The sequence below is a fragment of the Boleophthalmus pectinirostris genome, unplaced genomic scaffold (genome assembly GCF_026225935.1).
Source record: "Boleophthalmus pectinirostris isolate CB_2022bp ecotype Guang Dong unplaced genomic scaffold, ASM2622593v1 HiC_scaffold_9, whole genome shotgun sequence".
Lineage (NCBI taxonomy): Eukaryota > Metazoa > Chordata > Actinopteri > Gobiiformes > Gobiidae > Boleophthalmus > Boleophthalmus pectinirostris.
The window spans coordinates 8,242,561-8,259,905 of NW_026571541.1; the positions used below are offsets into that span (position 1 = coordinate 8,242,561).

At 38.5% G+C, this 17,345-nt stretch overlaps 1 protein-coding gene across 2 annotated transcripts in view; it reads left to right on the plus strand.

Moving 5' to 3' along the window:
- Positions 1–17,345, plus strand: part of clcn2c (chloride channel 2c) — a 301,208-nt gene that overhangs the window by 215,417 nt on the left and 68,446 nt on the right. For both annotated transcript variants that reach the window (XM_055147757.1, XM_020926770.2), the window contains 2 exons: positions 10,607–10,740; positions 13,892–14,085. In XM_055147757.1, coding sequence (XP_055003732.1) covers positions 10,607–10,740; positions 13,892–14,085 — 328 coding nt within the window. The remainder of the gene's footprint in view (positions 1–10,606; positions 10,741–13,891; positions 14,086–17,345) is intronic.

Here is a 17,345-nt window from a genome sequence, read left to right on the forward strand (position 1 = left end):
ACCTAAAGGTTTTACTAGGAGGCACATTATATATTTACTGACTAAATATAATGAAAGTAGATCAATTCCTATTTTCTTAAAGGTGCATTGTGTAACTTTTTGTGGTGGAGGGTCCATCAAATGCTTTTTGCCTTGGAATGTTTCACAGTATAGCATTAAATCTTTCTAAAGTCATGGAGAACAAACTAGACCAAGTTACAGGTCAGATCTGTAGAGAAGCAACCTCATGCAGTCAGAATACCTGTTTTTCTTGGTATTTTTGAGTTATAAAACCACATGTAATTGAATAAATGGGCCCGGTCAAGCAGAAGTAAACAGCAAGGCCAAAAATTCAAGTTAATACATCTGATTTAAAAATTTATTCAACAGATACATATGTACTCTAGTTTATGAAACTGTTTACCTTTTTTCTGTACCATTTTTGGTTCTAAAGTTCCATATGTTTTAAACAGACCATGTATGAAACATGGAACAAAAATTATTTCCCAAATTTCAAAGACCTGCAAATCATGTAAATAAATGGATGTATTTCATCATATCTTGTGTTATTCCATCTTTGAACTGTTGATGAAGGTACATGATTTTTAAAAAATATATATATATTTAAAATGATAAAAATTAGCTTGGAAGGACTGACATATTTTATAGAAATAGTTTCCTTTCATTTTGAAGTAATATTAAAGTATTTGGAAGAAAAAAGCGACAAATTATGTAAAATCATGCACCTTCTACTTGCACAATTTTCTCTTCGTTACTTTTCCCTCCGTTACCATGACCTTTCTTAATAAAAATATCATTAGTCAAAAAGTAAGAGGTTTTTCAACCTAATCTTGTACCATATGGTAGAAAACTATATGAAGCAAATATTCAAACCAGTTTGTTAAGGATATGTAAGTGAGAACCACTAGTTATCACTGTTTGTATTTATTGCCCAAAAAGTGCTGCATATTTCATTCCCTCCGTTACCGACATGAGTTTTAAAATTTTTCTCAACAACTTGAAAGAATATCACAGGTTTAACTTTGACCCTGTTGGAGTGTTAACTCTTTCCTACATTCTGATACTTTACTTATTTCAATAGTCCTCTAGTTTCTGAATAAGAGCTATTTGAATGTAAAAAATCTGCCCCTGTTTCCCTCCGTTACCACTTGACCAGACCCAAATGTACACTGGAAAAAAAAAAAAAACAATATCTGGTTAAATTAAAATGAATTAAATTAAGAACATTTTACTTTATTTGAGTAGATTCAATGTGACAAGTCAAATTATCTACCAATGGAATAAGTGTATTTTCCTTAATTCAAGCAATATTAGATTTTATTTCTTAGTGCAAAAAGTTGTTGTTTTTCTTATTTTAAGTGTAGCAAGATGTATTTTCATATTTTAAGTACAGAAAGTCTTGTTCCACTGGGAGATCATTTTACTTGCCAAGTGAAATTTACTCAAATCATGATCAAATTTTCTTAACTCAGGTTATCTTTGAAGTAACTATGAGTACATTTTGGTAACATTTCACTAACTTCCATCGTGGATACACTGTACACTTTGAAAATGAGCAAATCTTTTACCATAGCAAGCACCATAAACAAGTGTCTGTTCTTTCTGGCATCCCTCCCTGACACAACACAACACAGCGCTAAGAGGAGCTAAATCAGATTTGCACCATGTTGCCGTGGGCTGGTACATGCATGAGTGTGTATGGAGCTTGGCTGGAGTTTCACACGTGCTATACTGCTGTACCAGAGCCTAAGTATGGGTGGTAGGCGGACGCATGTGTGGGTGGGAGATGGATCATTTGCTGCCTGGGGAGAGGAAAAAAAAAAAAAAAGCTTGGAGGGGGCCATGCTACAGTCTCATTCCCCCCTATTCCCTGGATGCCTGCTCGGTTCTAATATGCACCAGTGGTAAAGGGAGAAATAAAAGGTAAAAAGTGAATGAAAAATGGATTGGAAAGGCGTCTTTGGACACACTTCATAGAGCTGCGTGCTATTAAATATAGATGAGTGGAGATGACTTTTTTCCTCTCTGTGGCGTGGTGACTTGGTTGTGATTTGACGAGCTTCGGTGACACTTCTTCCATCATTTTTCATGCTCGTACGACTTTGTGAAACGCTGTCATTAAGCAAAGATAATGTGATATATGATCGATGGTTATGTCACGATTCTGAATGCAAAGAAAAACAAATGCGCCATAGCTTTCCGTTTGACAGTAGATCGATCATCTCGTCGTCCACAAAGTTTGGGGAAAACTTTTTGAGTGGCAGAAGTTGTTTGATTATTGCAAAAATATTGGCGTACGTGGTCGATTTTTGCCTTGACTTATATAAACAAGCTGTACACAGTTGGACAAGTCTTTAAACATCTATTTAATGCTGTGAAAGTGAAAAGATAATTAGATCACCTATTGCTGATTTTATTTTCAATTTAGCACATTGTCCACATTGTAAAGTGATGTAACTATGTCACTTTCTGGGATTTGGTAAATCAGCTTCCATGGGAATAGGAAAACAAAAACATATTATGGAACATTTTCTGTGGAGATAGATAAGTGTTATGCCATACTGTGGAATGTTACAGCAAACAATATTTTCATGGTAGCAAACAGGAGGAGACAAAATAAGGGATAAGTTAGAGAAAGGATGCATGTTTTTCTATGTTTTTCAGTGTAATGAACACATCCATAATGAAATGGATAGAAACAAATTACATACTCAGGCTTTAAAATTGAGGTCTAGTGTTGGAACTAAGGATATGTCGACAATAACTTTTAGCTTTTAATTGACCTCATACCACTTTTCTCAAATTGTTTGCTCTATTATGATTTACTTCTGCAGTTACAACTCTTGTAATGCTGAAATTTAAATGTGATGGATCATTGTAGCTGTTTTTGCTTCAATTCTCTTTCTAGATGCATTCATTTAAATAAGCAAATAAACTGTGTTAGACACACAGTGCCTTCATCTATCTTAGTAAAGAAGATCTCAAACTCAAATGCTAACCACTCTGCCACAGTGACATTTTAGAATGACTTTGGATCTTACAGGTATAGTGCCGTAGTGTAGCATATTAAAACATAAAAGTAAGTAGTCCAATCAGGTTCATTTGGTCTTCCGATAATTTATGTTATTAGGTTCTTTTTTCAGACTAAGAGTTTGTTTTCATGCTTGACAGTTTCAACTGATCACTAGATTCAAATTCAGATTCAGAAAACTTTATTGATCCCATAGGGCAATTCATTTGCAGCATCTCAGAGCAGTTCTCATTTCTCACACACACACAAACACACAGTGTGTCAGTCCGTTACAGACCACAAGTGGAACTCTGTGACAATATACATATTACAGTGCAAAACATTCAGAAAACTGTACCCTTAGATTTGAGCAATTTAATAGCAGAGGGCACAAAAGGATTTGAGAACCGGTGAGTCTTTGGTACCGGGACATAAAACCGACACTCTGAAGGCATCGTGGTTGTCAGGAGCCAGAGGATGGAGGGACTGAGACTGAGACACTTTGCTTTGCTCAGCACTCACTCCTCCCACAGAGAATGCAGCTCCCTCAGTTTAACCCCTGAGATTTTTGAGCAGGTTTTAACAATGATCTGCAATTTGTTTTTATCCTTTGAGGACAAGGATTGAAACCTGCAAATAAAAAAAGCAGACTTTCAACAAAAGAACAATAAAAATAGTTGCGAATCGTTTTGTTTACATTAAAAGAGTTCAGTCTTCTCAACAGGTACATTCTTTGCTGCCATCGCTTGACAATGCTTTCAGTGTTTAGATCTCATTTCAATTCATTCACTTTATAGCGGTCTTCCTCAGAGTGGTCACGTGATGTTGCTGTAAAAGAGAGAACCAGATTATGAACTGGGATGGAGAAAACATCATTGGGACAGACAGACAAACAAACATCGTCGCTGGATTAAAGAGGCAATCGAAATACAGAAACGTACTCACGGGACTATAAACCGAGACGAGGGGACTTTTTTACTCTCACACACCTGGGATACTGTCCTGAGGAAGTCGGACTGCAGATGTAGATGGAAAATCTGTATAAATCAGCTGACCGGATAAATCACAGCAACATCATGTGACCACTCTGAGGCAGTCGAAACTCTCAGGAATGTACAGTTACTAATAGAACATAAGACTACTTTAACTTAACATTTCTTGCATTTCCTGATTTTCCATGAATTCCGGTGCAGGTGTAGTGTTGTGAGCGCGTTTCTTTCAGTACAGCGTTTCGGATACATAGATTTGCCGTGGTTTTGAGCGCTTTCGACACGCTCCCTTCAGCCCTGATTGATATTATCTCATTCTTTAGCGTAGAATCAACAGAGCAGGAGAAAAAAAATCCATTGAAAATCCATACAAACAGACAACGTGCAACAGGCTTTAGAAGCAGCTTACATCACCCTACACATGTCCATCATCGCTATCTCTTATGAAACCCGCCTGAGCCACTGACGGCGCTGGAGTGGCATTTAAACCAGTGCAGGGACAATTACATAAGCTCATAACTGGTGTGGGGGTGCCGTGGTCCTTGCATCTGTAATGGCCAATTAAGACTTGGCTGAGCAGTCTGCGGTCCTGACAGCGGAGAGGGCACATGGGAGATCCTTGTGTTTTCTCCACATCGTTTCAAACAGATCTTTATTGGCTTTTTCTGTAAACAAACACAGTAGAGGCAGATGTGCGTGCTGTTAAAGTAAAGCATAGAGCAGAAATTGTCTCAAGTTTCCACGCAAACCACCACCTCAGAGATGGTAATGGTTTTAAAGTGATATTGGATTTGTTGAAAATTTAATTGGCTCTGTGCACACCGGCACCCGATAACCTCACCGTTAGTGTCTCTGTGAGGTTTGGGCTGAGTCACACTAAAATGAATAAAGGCCTATTTAAAGGAGCATTGTGTAACTTCTCTGGTGGAGGGTCTGTTAAATGCTTTTCTCCATGGAGATGTTATAGCTTTGTCTGGAATGTTTCACAGTATGACATTAAACCTTTCTCTCTTCCATGAAGACCAAACCAGATCAAGTTACAGGTCAGATCTGTGAAGAGGCGACCCCACTCACAGTCAAAATGTCTGTTTTTCTAGGTATTTTTGCGCTATGAAACCATCTGTAAATGAGTAAATGTAAGGTAGAGCTGTTTAATGTCATACTGTGGAACATTCCAGGCAGAGCAATGATGGATCTCCAACCAAAAAGTTACACAATGCACCTTTAAAGATATTGCAAGTTGCGTACGGATGTCACTAACAACATGATAGTCTAAACAATCCATTTCTGTAAGAGGGTAATAAACCAGGGGTGTCGAACTCAAATTCACAGAGGGCCGAAATCGTGGGCCAAACGAAATATTTATTGAAAAATTTCAACAATATCTGCATGTTTTCTCTTCTTTCGAGATATGTACTGTTAAACCCTTTCTTATTAAATAAATGTTTAATAATAGTTTTGCTTAAAGACTGAATCCAGAACAAATATAATATAAAATAATGACAAATTTTAAAATAAATAATGTCTCTATAGTCTATCGGTAGCTAGCAGGCCAGCTCTAATACATATCTGATATCATCTCGCGGGCCAAATATAATTATATCGTGGGCCAAATTTGGTCCCCGGGCCTGAGATTGACATGTCTGTAATAAACTGTAAAAACTTCTACTTCTCATTCGAGGCCTATTAAAACAACATTTGAGAGGTAAAAACTGTTTTCTGACAGGGTTAAAGCCGAACTTAAATGAGACCCAAGTTAAGGTTAGACTCTTTGTTCATCGTAGCTTTTCCTGGACTTTGGTCTTTTGTGTTCATAATTCATTCTAAAACCGTCCTGCTCCTGCTTATTGATGTATTTTCTGTCATCCAAACAAATGAAATGGACTGAGCAAATTGAAAAATACAACAGAAATGAACAGAAATGTTATATTATTATTTCAGTATATGATGTTTTGTGGTGGCAGTAGCTCAGTTGGTAGAACGCTCGTCCTCTGATCCAAAGGTCAGTGGTTCGAATCCTGCTCTTCTCTCTTATTGGTAGAGTGGCCAGATCCACTGACACACAGGTAGATGGTCTGATTCTAGCTCCCACAGATTAATACTGCTGTTGTGTTTGTAGACATTGATGTATGGATGTGTGTGTGTGACTGGGTGAGTGGTTTCTTGAGGTAAAGGTACAAAAGCTTTATACAAATGTGACCATTTATTTGTGCTTATTATTTGCTCATTCACGTTTTGTGCAATTCCTCCACCAAGATGTTTACATGTTAACATATTCCTGATTGTTAAAAAAAAGTGTCTGAACGTTGTTAAATGCATCACATTATTAAACATATTAATCTATGATCTATGTTATAATGTTGTTTCCTCATCACAAACATTAGCTGGAGTTGTGTTTTGTTTCACACACGCACATGTTTTACAACTACACAAACCCACGCGACGTACGAAATGGATGGGGTAGAGCGTACAGCGCAGCGTATGGGAGGGGGGAAAGTTGGACGGTCTGCATGACGTACGGGAGGGAGGACGGTCCACACGGCATATGGGAAGGGAGGTTCACGCATTCACGGACCTGTACCAAATGACCACGCCTGGCCTGGGGGTTAGGGACACCTAATTTAGATCATTTCAGCCCTGGAATGGCCAATCTCTACTGAACTAAAGGTAAAAGGCAACTTGAAAACTACCACTCTATGACGTCACAAGGTGGAAAAGAGGATTTTGAGCTTTGGAGATGCAGACAGACTTAAATGCAGCATTACTCAAACATGTATGAATGAAACAAAACACAACTCCAGGTCTGTTTTTGATGAAATAACAACATTCTAACATGGTTTAAAGATCACAAGAGTCCATTTTGCGTAATATAGGAGCTTTAATCACCATCTGAGAACCATATAAACACAACACATGGTAGCATTGCTCAGAACACGAGTCTATCTTGACTGTGAATCTATAATCCTCGGCGTTGGTTTGATCGCTCGCGGTGATCAGATGTATGGGCCGGCCTTGGGGGAGGAGAGGCTCAATTAAAAGGAGAACCAATCAGATTTGATCAGCGCTTCCCGTATCCCGGGGGAAATTAGCGCTGTCAGTGGTTGTGGCCAGTTCAGAAACCTGCATTACCTTATTCTCTCTGATCCTCGCGCAAATGAAAGCGGCATCGGAAAAGGCTGACTACGTGGGTGGCTTTGTGATGTTTTTTTTTTTTTTTTATACATTTATGCATCAGGAACAAAGTAGAACATTAACCTTTTACCCACTGCTTCAAATAAGTGTTTAATACTCTCACTAGGAGGCAGCTCATTGCAACTGAAAAGGAAATTAATAGAAGAGATTTAATATAAGGCAAGATCAATGGACAGGTTTACACTTAAAGTCACCTGCTTGCTTCTATGGAGATGTCACTGCTCTACCTGGAATGTTCCACAGTATGACATTAAACAGCTCTACCTTACATTTATTTCATTACAGGTGGTTTTATAGCTCAAAAATACCTAGGAAAACAGGCATTCTGACATCTGGCCAGTAACTCGGTCTGATTTGGTCTCCATGAAGATAGAAAGGTTTAATATCATACTGTGAAACATTCCAAACAAAGCAATATTATCTTCATGGAGACAAGGACCCTCCGCCAGAAAAGTTACACAATGCACCATTAATAATAATTTGTTTGTGCACAACAGTTAAAACCATTACTTACTCCATTTAGGACTTTGTTGATATCATCTCTGAGGTTGTATACGGTAAATGCAGTATACTCAATTCTAAACAACAATATAAAGCTCTGTTCCACCTTGTGATGTCATGTGGTAATACAGGAAGTGCACCAATATGATTTTAACACTCCACACACCTTCACTAGAATTATTTGGATGATTTCAACTCTGGAATTGCCAATCTCTACTAAACAAAAGTTAAAAGTTAGCTGTTAATTTGAAAACTACCACTATATGACATCACAAGGTGGAACAGAGCATTCTGAGCTTTGGAGATGTAGACAGTCTAATAAATAATAATACATGTTTACTCAAATAAATATGAATTAAACAAAAAACAACTCCATGTATGTTTTTGAGAATGTAACAGCATTATAACACGGCTTAAAGCTCACAGGAGTCAATTTTGCGTACTATATTGTGTATGTATTAAATGAGATCATCTTTACACATCGCAGACATGTCACCTTATGCCATTGTTTACTTTAATATTACACTAATGATTTTCTCTTTTTGCAACCTTTTACTGTTTATTTCATTATAGTACAGGGGTGGACAGTTATTTTTTTCCATGGGGCCAGAGAGAAACAGAAACTATTGTAGAGGGCCGGACCAAAAGGCTTAACTCAATTGTGTTTCTTTATAAAAAGCTGTAAATAGCATTGTTCTGATGAAAAAAACAAAAACAAACATCTCTAACACCTCTAAAGTAAAAAAAATGCAGCTTTAGTGCATGTAAATTCTAAAATGTTTATTTTGCAATTCCAAATTATCTTTAAACTGGCCGTCAGAGTCAACCAAAGGACCGTATGTAGCCCGTGAACTGTACAATGCCCAAGTCTGTTATAGTAGGACAAGGATGACAGCGACAATGACAATAACACCCAGCACCCACCAGCAACTACCAGCACCCACCAGCACCCACCAGCACCCACCAGCACCCAGCACCCACCAGCACCCACCAGCACCCACCCACTAACACCCACTAACACCCACTAACACCCACTAACACCCACTAACACCCACTAACACCCACTAACACCCACCAGCAACAACAACACTATTATAAATATTTCCATATAATCCCCATCTATACTTTACACCTCTGCGTTTAATTCCATTTCTTAAACCTCTCTATACATATTCATGGATTCATGGATCAGCTTTCTGTTAAATGCAACCTTTTGAGGACATTTTCCCATTCCAAAAGCGATAAATGTCGATTAAAATTGTTAATCACTACGGCAACTGTTCTAATTTCTCATCACTCTGAAATTCATGGATCCTGCATGCTTGCTTAAACACTGAAACAAGCAGGCATTCTTCTACTCTATACTCTGGGGAACGAGCTCGGAGGGGGAGGTGGCTGTTGATGGAATTGACTTTGTTTTTGTGGAGAGGTCGCGGTATTGAGTTGTCATCAGATTGAGGAGCGGGGAGGAGGGTTGGCACGAGGGGTACTGCTGGCACGAGGGGGGCATTGGCACGGGCAGCTGCAGGTTTGAGCCAAGAGTGAACAGGAAATACAGACTGTGAGAGACCACTGTTCTGCTGAGGCAAAGTCCATTTGTGCATTGTACAGTCAGGACCTGTCCGGATGTTTTACCGGTCAGCTTGAGTAAAGATGGAGGTCAGCTGTGTGCTCATTGGGGGGAAAAAAGCCGCTGATGTATTGCCCAGAGCTGGGGTGTGTAAAATATGAGCCCTTTTGCTTTATTGGCTCAACTGATCACAGGCAGAAGTTTTTACTGCAAATTTAACTATGTATCGTTTAACTTTTTTGGTGGAGAATCAAACGCTGTTCTCTGTGGAGATGTTATTGCTCTGCCTGGAATGTTTCACAGTATGACATTAAACAGCTCTACCTTACATTTATTCATTTGCAGGTTTTATAGCTCAAAAATACCTAGAAAAACAGGCATTTTGACTGTGAGTGTTGTTAACTTGCCACAGATCTGACCTGTAACTTGGTCTAGTTTGGGTTCCATGAAGATACAAAGGTTTAATACCATATTGTGAAACATTCCAAACAAAGCTAATTACCATAGTTTTCGGACTATAAATCACTTTGGAGTATAAGTTGCACCAGCCAATAATGAAGAAGATTGAAGAAGAAAAAAAAAATTATATAACTTGCACCAGACTATAAGTCGCTTTTTTGTGGGAAATTTATTTTATAAAATCAGACCAGGAACTGACATTTCATCTTGAAAGACAAGTTCTAGTAATGACAGTAGAACAGAGAACAACAGGTTGTTAAAGTCACATATAAACAGTTATTCAGATAACTATAACATAAACAACAGAACAGAACAAGTTTCTGAGTCCCAACAGGATGGTTTCAGTTGTCACTGAAGTCCAGGCTTTGTCGATACATCCAGCAACTTCCAGGAAAGTTGCATGATGCACCTGATTGTCGCAAGTTTCTCGCTCTCTCCAAACTTTCTTTCTGCTGCTTGATTATCATTTTTGGCTGCAGATTTCACTACTTGCAGCTTGTAATCTAGAAAATATGATTTTCTTTTTGGGGGGTATTTGTGTTCAGTCTTCTCTTTTTTTTTTTTCTAAAACCAGCACAACATCTGACCTTTGCCTGTGTCTGCATATAATTGTAAAAGAATGTATCAATTTGCTAAAAAAAAATCCTTGTATATCACCAATTTAACATTGAGATTGAGAGAGACCAGGCCACTATGTTATTGAATGAGAGCATTGGCTTATTGCGGTCCTTGTTTAACTCTCTGTAAAATCAGTTCTAAAGCTGTTTACATGTCCAGAAATACACACATGTGAATACTAGAAATGTGCTCACTGTTATAATGAAATGGCACCAGTCACCAATACTCTGCTGTCTTGTCTCTAATTTTTACCTTTTACGTTTGCAGAAAGTACAACATCCGTGTGGAGGACATCATGGTACGAGACGTGAGGTACATCACTCTGAACTGCACCTACAGAGACCTGCACAGTGTCCTGCTCACCGGCCAGCTCAAGACTCTGGCTCTGGTCGAGTCCGCTGGTAAATATACGCTTTTAATTACACAATGGAGCTCAAAAGTGAACACCCACACTCCCGCCTACACAACCAGATTTCTTATTCATTTTTCTCCTAGACTTTCTGAAATAAATAATAATTCAGAGTTTAACAGGTTGCTTTGGAACTAAATTTCTAATTATTTTTTTCTCATAGACTTTCTGATTATATGTATATTTTTTAATTAATAAAAGTTTGAAAGCTTGCTTAGAGCTACGTGCTTACTACTGACCACAACACCTATAATTGTATGTAAAATGCATTTCTGAAACTTTATAAACTACAAAGTAATTAAAACATTTCACAGAATCTTGCTTTTTAAATGTGCTTTTTGGACTGAAAAGTTTATGGGAAAAATTAATGGAAAATTTGCTTCCAGATGTGGAGCAGGTGGTCACTGTAGATCCATATGTTAAAGAGGATAAAGTCAGGGATTGTGACAGAATGGTCTACAACAATGAGAGTTAAAGGTGCACTATGTATTTGCTCTGATGGTTGTTTCCATGGAGATCGTATTACTGTGCCTGGTTGTTCCCCAATATGGCATTAAATTACTATATCCATAACTTTGATATTATACAGAATGAACGTGTAATTTGTCTTGATGCCGTCACTGTTGTCTCCATGATGGTAGCAGTTTAATGCCATACTGTGGAACAATGCTTACCCTCCACCAGAAAAGTTACACAGTGTACATTAATGTTGTAGTCAAGATCGCACTAATCTAGAACAAGACCAGTCCAAGTCCACAGGGTCCCGAGACCAGGATAATACCAAGACCTCTGAGGGTCGAGACTGAGACAAGACCAAGACTTTTAAAGGTCAAGACCGAGACAAGACCGAGACCACGGCCCATCGAGACCAAATCAAGACCATATTTGTCATGTCCTACCATATTATTTTGACACATATGTTTTTATAAATCTATCTCAGTTTTATCTGATTAATGTTCATTGAGGCCTAAAATAAGCCAAGCAAACTGTACTGCACTTAAACACTCTGCACACCTTTTTTTGAACCGTCACCCACAGTTTGAGAACCCCTTCTTTAATCCTGCTTCCACTGGCACTGAAAACAGAAAACAACTTCACATTTAATCAAGTGGGCTTTTTCAAGTTGCACTCGCCAAGTGTCAGACCTCGAGTCCGAGACAAGACCGAGAGCAAGCGCCATCAAGACCGAGCCAAGACCGAGTCCAAATGCGCTCTAGTCCGAGACCAAGCCCGTAAAAATGGACTTGTGTCATATGAAAGCTGTATAAAATGAGGGTTACTCTGAGGCTGGAATCTTGTACCATAGAATTTACTTCTTACAATTGGAAAATTTAGTAATGAAAAACTGAAAAGGCTTGAAGTTTGTGGTCATTTTGAGCTGCAATCTATTGAAATCTACTTAAATAAAAAATAATAGTGGGTCTGTGACAGCAGTACAGATCTTGTTGTTTGGTTTGTTTGATTCTATTTTAATTTAGCCTCTGTTTTACACCAGATGCCCTTTCTCTCTCAGTCGTTTACCATGCTTGTAATAACAGCAAATTCACCAGTTTCTGACCACTTTTCAGAGTTTAATATGATAATGTATTTAAGTCATTTCTTGTGGTTTATTATTAGACCCTAAATGGAGTTTTTGTTGACATTACTGATGCACTGAACCCCGCGTCCGTTCCAGTCTGTACCCAAACAAAGCCTCCTCCCCATGGCGAGCTCATTAAAGCCTGATTGACGAACTTTCCCTGATCCTGATGTGCTGATGGCTGTTCTCCACACAGCTCTCACTGCACATTTAGTATTCCAGGGGCGTCTCAATTATGCAATGGTGCAGGAACAATTAGCCACGGCATTTAGCCAAATACATAATCAGCACGTACTGTCACAAAGACAATTACTTAAAGCAAACTGCACCATACACACACACACATGCACAGACACACTCCAATGAGGCATGTAAGTTACACACTGTGAGCTTATGTAACCTGCAACAGTGACACACACTTACATTTCAATATCTTAAAGTCAGTTTGAATTGGGAACATCAAAACAAAACACAAAATCAAGGCTCAATATATTGAAATTGGATAAAAACTAACAATTATTTCTGCATTTCGTGCATTTACATTTGCATACATTTTTAACCAAATAAAGGCTGAAATATGGTGATGGAAGGCTTCAAGATATAGAATATTTACAAGTATATTTAATAAGTGAAAATCACAAATTGCGTTTTAGTTTTTTTCTTTTTTTAACATTTTGATCCAATAATTCTGCTGCCATTATTATAAAAGACATCTGTCATATCTTTTTAATAGCCACAGTGTATTTCCTCATTTTGCTTAGGTTTGTTTAATTTACACTACTGGTCAAAAGTTTTAGAACCCCACACTTTCCTTCTTTTTTTTTTTTTTTAACAGAAAATTATTCAGTTTATTTTTATTGTGTCATTGCACTCTGAAATGAAAGCATAGAACAAATAAGTAATTTAAGTTGAAAAAGAAATCATTGAATCAGTTTATAGACCAAAACGTATTCTAAACTTCTGACTCCTCTAAGTGTCCACCTTTGGCAGATAGAACAGCTGAACACACTCGTGGCTCGTTCTTTTTACAATAGAAATCAATTATTCTTCAGAAAGTTCTTCCCAAGTCTGTTGCAGAAGTTCCCATAAATGTGTAGCACTTGTGGGCTGCTTGGCTTTCTGTCCAGTTCATCCCAAACCAGCTCCAGTGGGGTTTAAGTCTGGAGACTGTGCTGGACACTCCATGTTTTCCAAGCTTTACTGTCTTGTTCTTTTTTCCTGAAGTAGTTTTGGCAGAGCTTGGCTTTGTATTTTGGGTCATTATCTTTTTTTTTTAAACCTCTGTCTGTTCAGTTCTTACCTTTGTACCTTTTCAAGCTCTTCATTGGACTTGCATGACTTGAAATGCAATAAATAACTGAAAAAATGATGGTGTTCTAATACTTTTGACCTGTAGTGTAAGTAAAGGCCAATTAGTTGGAGTTGCTCTAGTCCTGGTCCAGTCCTGTTTTATTTAATGTCAGTTTGTTTAGATGTTAGTGAAATCCTGGTTTGAGTTGAGTAACCTGTGTCACCTCTAAACTTCCTCTTTATATTAAATGCATTATTCTCTCTGCTCTCTCAGAGTCGATGATCCTGTTGGGGTCCATTGAGCGCGCCCAGCTCCAGTCCCTCCTGTCACAGCAGCTCGGTCGCCCCCGACGACTGGAGTACATCAAGGAGCGCGCAAACGAAGACAAGAAGAAACGTTTGTCTGTGGAGTCCAATCAGACCAGCGATGACCACAGCCAGCGTGCCAGTCAGGAAGTCCGCTTTCAGGTACAATATCAGAGTAGCCACGGCAATTAAAGGTGCACTGTGTAACCTTTCTGGTGGAGGGTCTGTCATTAGCTTTTCTCCATGGAAATGTTACCTGGAATGTTCCACAGTATGGCACTGCGCTTAATTATCTCAATGGAGATAGCAGCAGTTATGTTTCAGGTCTGTGGGGAGGTGAGCACACTCACAGTAAGAATGCAGGTTGTTAAGTTAATACAAAAAAACAAAAACAAAACATGCTATCGAGTAAATGCAAGATGGATAGGTTTAATGCCATACCGAGGCATTACAGACCAAGCAACAGCATCTCCACGGAGACAAGCAGACGATGGACTCTCCACCAGAAAAGTCACATATTCCACCTTTAAATTTGTGGAATTATAGATCCTCTGTAAACTTTCCGAACCAATGGTAAATACCGTATTTTTTGGACTATAAGGCACACTTAAAATCCTTTAATTCTCTCAAAAATCATCAGTGCTCCTTATAATCCAGTGATCCTTATATATTATTTGTGGTAGTGCTTACTGACCTCGAACGGTGGTACACGGCGCTCAAAAATCTGTCAAAATGTTTTAGTACGACTTTGGTAAGCTACAAAGCCATACCGCTTGATGGATGTCGGGGCATTATGGCTACCGTAGTCAGGAGCTTCGCAGAGTAATAGCACCAAGTCAGGGAGGTAAAACCGGCAAGTTACGCCACAGTCTGCCAATATATCATGGACGCCTGGGCTAAGGGATCAGTCTCTAGTGTCGTGCGAGCTTTCACAAAGGCCAGAATCATCACTGACTTGGATGATGATGATGAGAGGGATCCAGGCTTGATGCTGAAATCACTCAACTGTTAAACTCAGAGAGTGAAGATTAAGAATTTGATGGATTTGTGGAAGAGGAATTAATGGAAAATACAGTTTACAGTCAACAATAAATTCTAACAACCCTAACCCTTCTATGTGTTACAACTGAACAATGCTGAGAGTTGTTGTGAATGAGTTGAAAAAGTTTGACTTATCTGACTGTTTTGCTTCGCTTAATGTGCCTTATATTCCGGTGCACCTTTATAGTCTGAAAAATACTGTACAGTAAGTATCAACATTTATGGGTTTCTTATTCACTTTCTACATAGGAGCCATACTTGCCTTTTTTTTTTTTTTTTTTATTAGAAATCAACCAATGTATGTTAGAAATATATTATCAAAATCCATTTGGCACAGTGTTTCTCAAATGGTAGTAGGCGAGCTCTTTCAGGTACAACTTGCCACAATTAACGGTTCAATTTATCCACTTTTTAGTTGTTCTGTGATACTGTATAATATCTTGTGTAGAACTACAGTGGAAATGATGAAATCCATGTTTAGATCTGATTTAGCCCTAGATTAATCCTGGAATAGTCCTGTTGTGTACTTGAATTAGATCTGATTGTACTCCAGAAGTATTTTTCGCGGTACTTGGTTTGAAAAGTTAACTTGACGTAACGTAAGCAGTACTACAGTATGACCCTGCCCTCCTTCTGAGTCACTGACAACATCCTAGAACGCCAACACGGTCTATTCAAAAGTTATTCACAATTTCAGTTCGAGTGTTCAGAAAATTGACAGGTGGAAGGTCAGACATCTTGTTACTTGTGTCGGATTTGTTAAGATCGCATTTAAAAGTCAGGAGAGGGAGGATGACGGCAACACGATTCAAGGTCGGTATCAGCATGTGCATTTGGAATCAGAAGCTTTTTGGCGGAAATTTTGTGATGTGAAACCAAAACAAAACATGGCTTTCAGACTCAAAAAGCCCTCACTAATCGTTTTTGTGTTTTGGCTTACATAATAGTATTAGAATAAATTAGGGGCGCATGTTTTTGCTCTTCAAGCGCTTTACTCTGGCCTGCCAAATTTTTAATGAAAGTTTACCAGTTTGAAAATAGTCTCCAGATACAGCCGTTGTAGTGAACTTTTGGTGAACTTTTTTTTTTTTTTTGGAGATTCATTTAAAGGTGCACTGTGTAAATTTTTTTTCAGCTCTATGTGACCTGTATCGATCTATTAATGACACTCTGAATGACATAGATCTGATTTTTTTCCTAAAACCGATACATATCAGATTTTTTCACATGTGACTTCAGTCTGAACGGCCAAGTCACATTCATCCCACCTACACGTCAGGCTCGGAGTTTAGTAAATGGAGGGAAAGTGAGGTTAGCGAGTTTATATTATTTATATTTGGGGGGATCGCTGTATTCAGGTCAAATTGGAGGGGTCTAGCGTCGCAACTGGGCGTTTTTTTTTTAAGAAATGTCTGAGCGTGGCTACAGGCGGTCCTGGCTCCAATGTCAACAAAAAATAAAGAGCCTGAGAGCCAAATACAAGGAGGCTAAAGACTCAAACAAATGAAGCGGCCGTGGACGTGTAACCTGTCCATTTTTACGAAGAACTGGACCGTATTTTTGGAGACGAGCCCAGCGTTTAGGCTACTTCTGTAAACACTGAGCACGCTCGCTGTGTGTGACGTCGTCGTGTCCTCCAATGTGCATGTGGGACACTTTTGGGGCATTTGACTTTCACACTGGAGATCACATACAAGTCGCATTTAATTGGAAATTTGAACAACCTTGCCAAAAAATCGGATTTTACAAAAAAAACTAACAAAAACTGAGCATTAAGCCCTGCAGTCTGAACGTAGCCTTTTTTGTGAAGAGTCCGTCACCTGCTTGTTTCTATGGACATGTCATTACTCTGCCTGGAATGCTCCACAGTGTGACATTAAACTGCTTTACAAAACAGCTTTCCAAATTACAGGCAGTTTTACAGCTCAAAAATACCTAGAAAAAGTGGGGTCACCTTTCCACAGATTTGACCTGTAACTTGGTCTGACTTGGTCTCCATGAAGCTAGAAAGTTTTAATGCCATACTGTGAAACAGTATAAGCAATAACATTTGTTACATCTGTTTGTCTCAATTACTGCTCTATTTCTTTGTCTAGTATGTTCCACAGTGTTGCATTAAACTAATCTATCTCCATGAAAATATAGGTGAAAAAAAAACAGGTCACAATTCGGGTCACTTTTCCTGAGAAGCTTTAGATCCAAAAAGCAGTGCTACAATCACAGAAATATATAAAATAAAGTCAGTCAGTTTACTCTAACTAATGTCAAAATCTCATCTCGTCCTGTTCTTGTGGACCTAATCTCTTGTTTTGTTTCGTCTTGTAAAAAATGTCTTATCCCATCCCTTTCTAGGTATGATTTAAAAAGACAAATAACGGCGG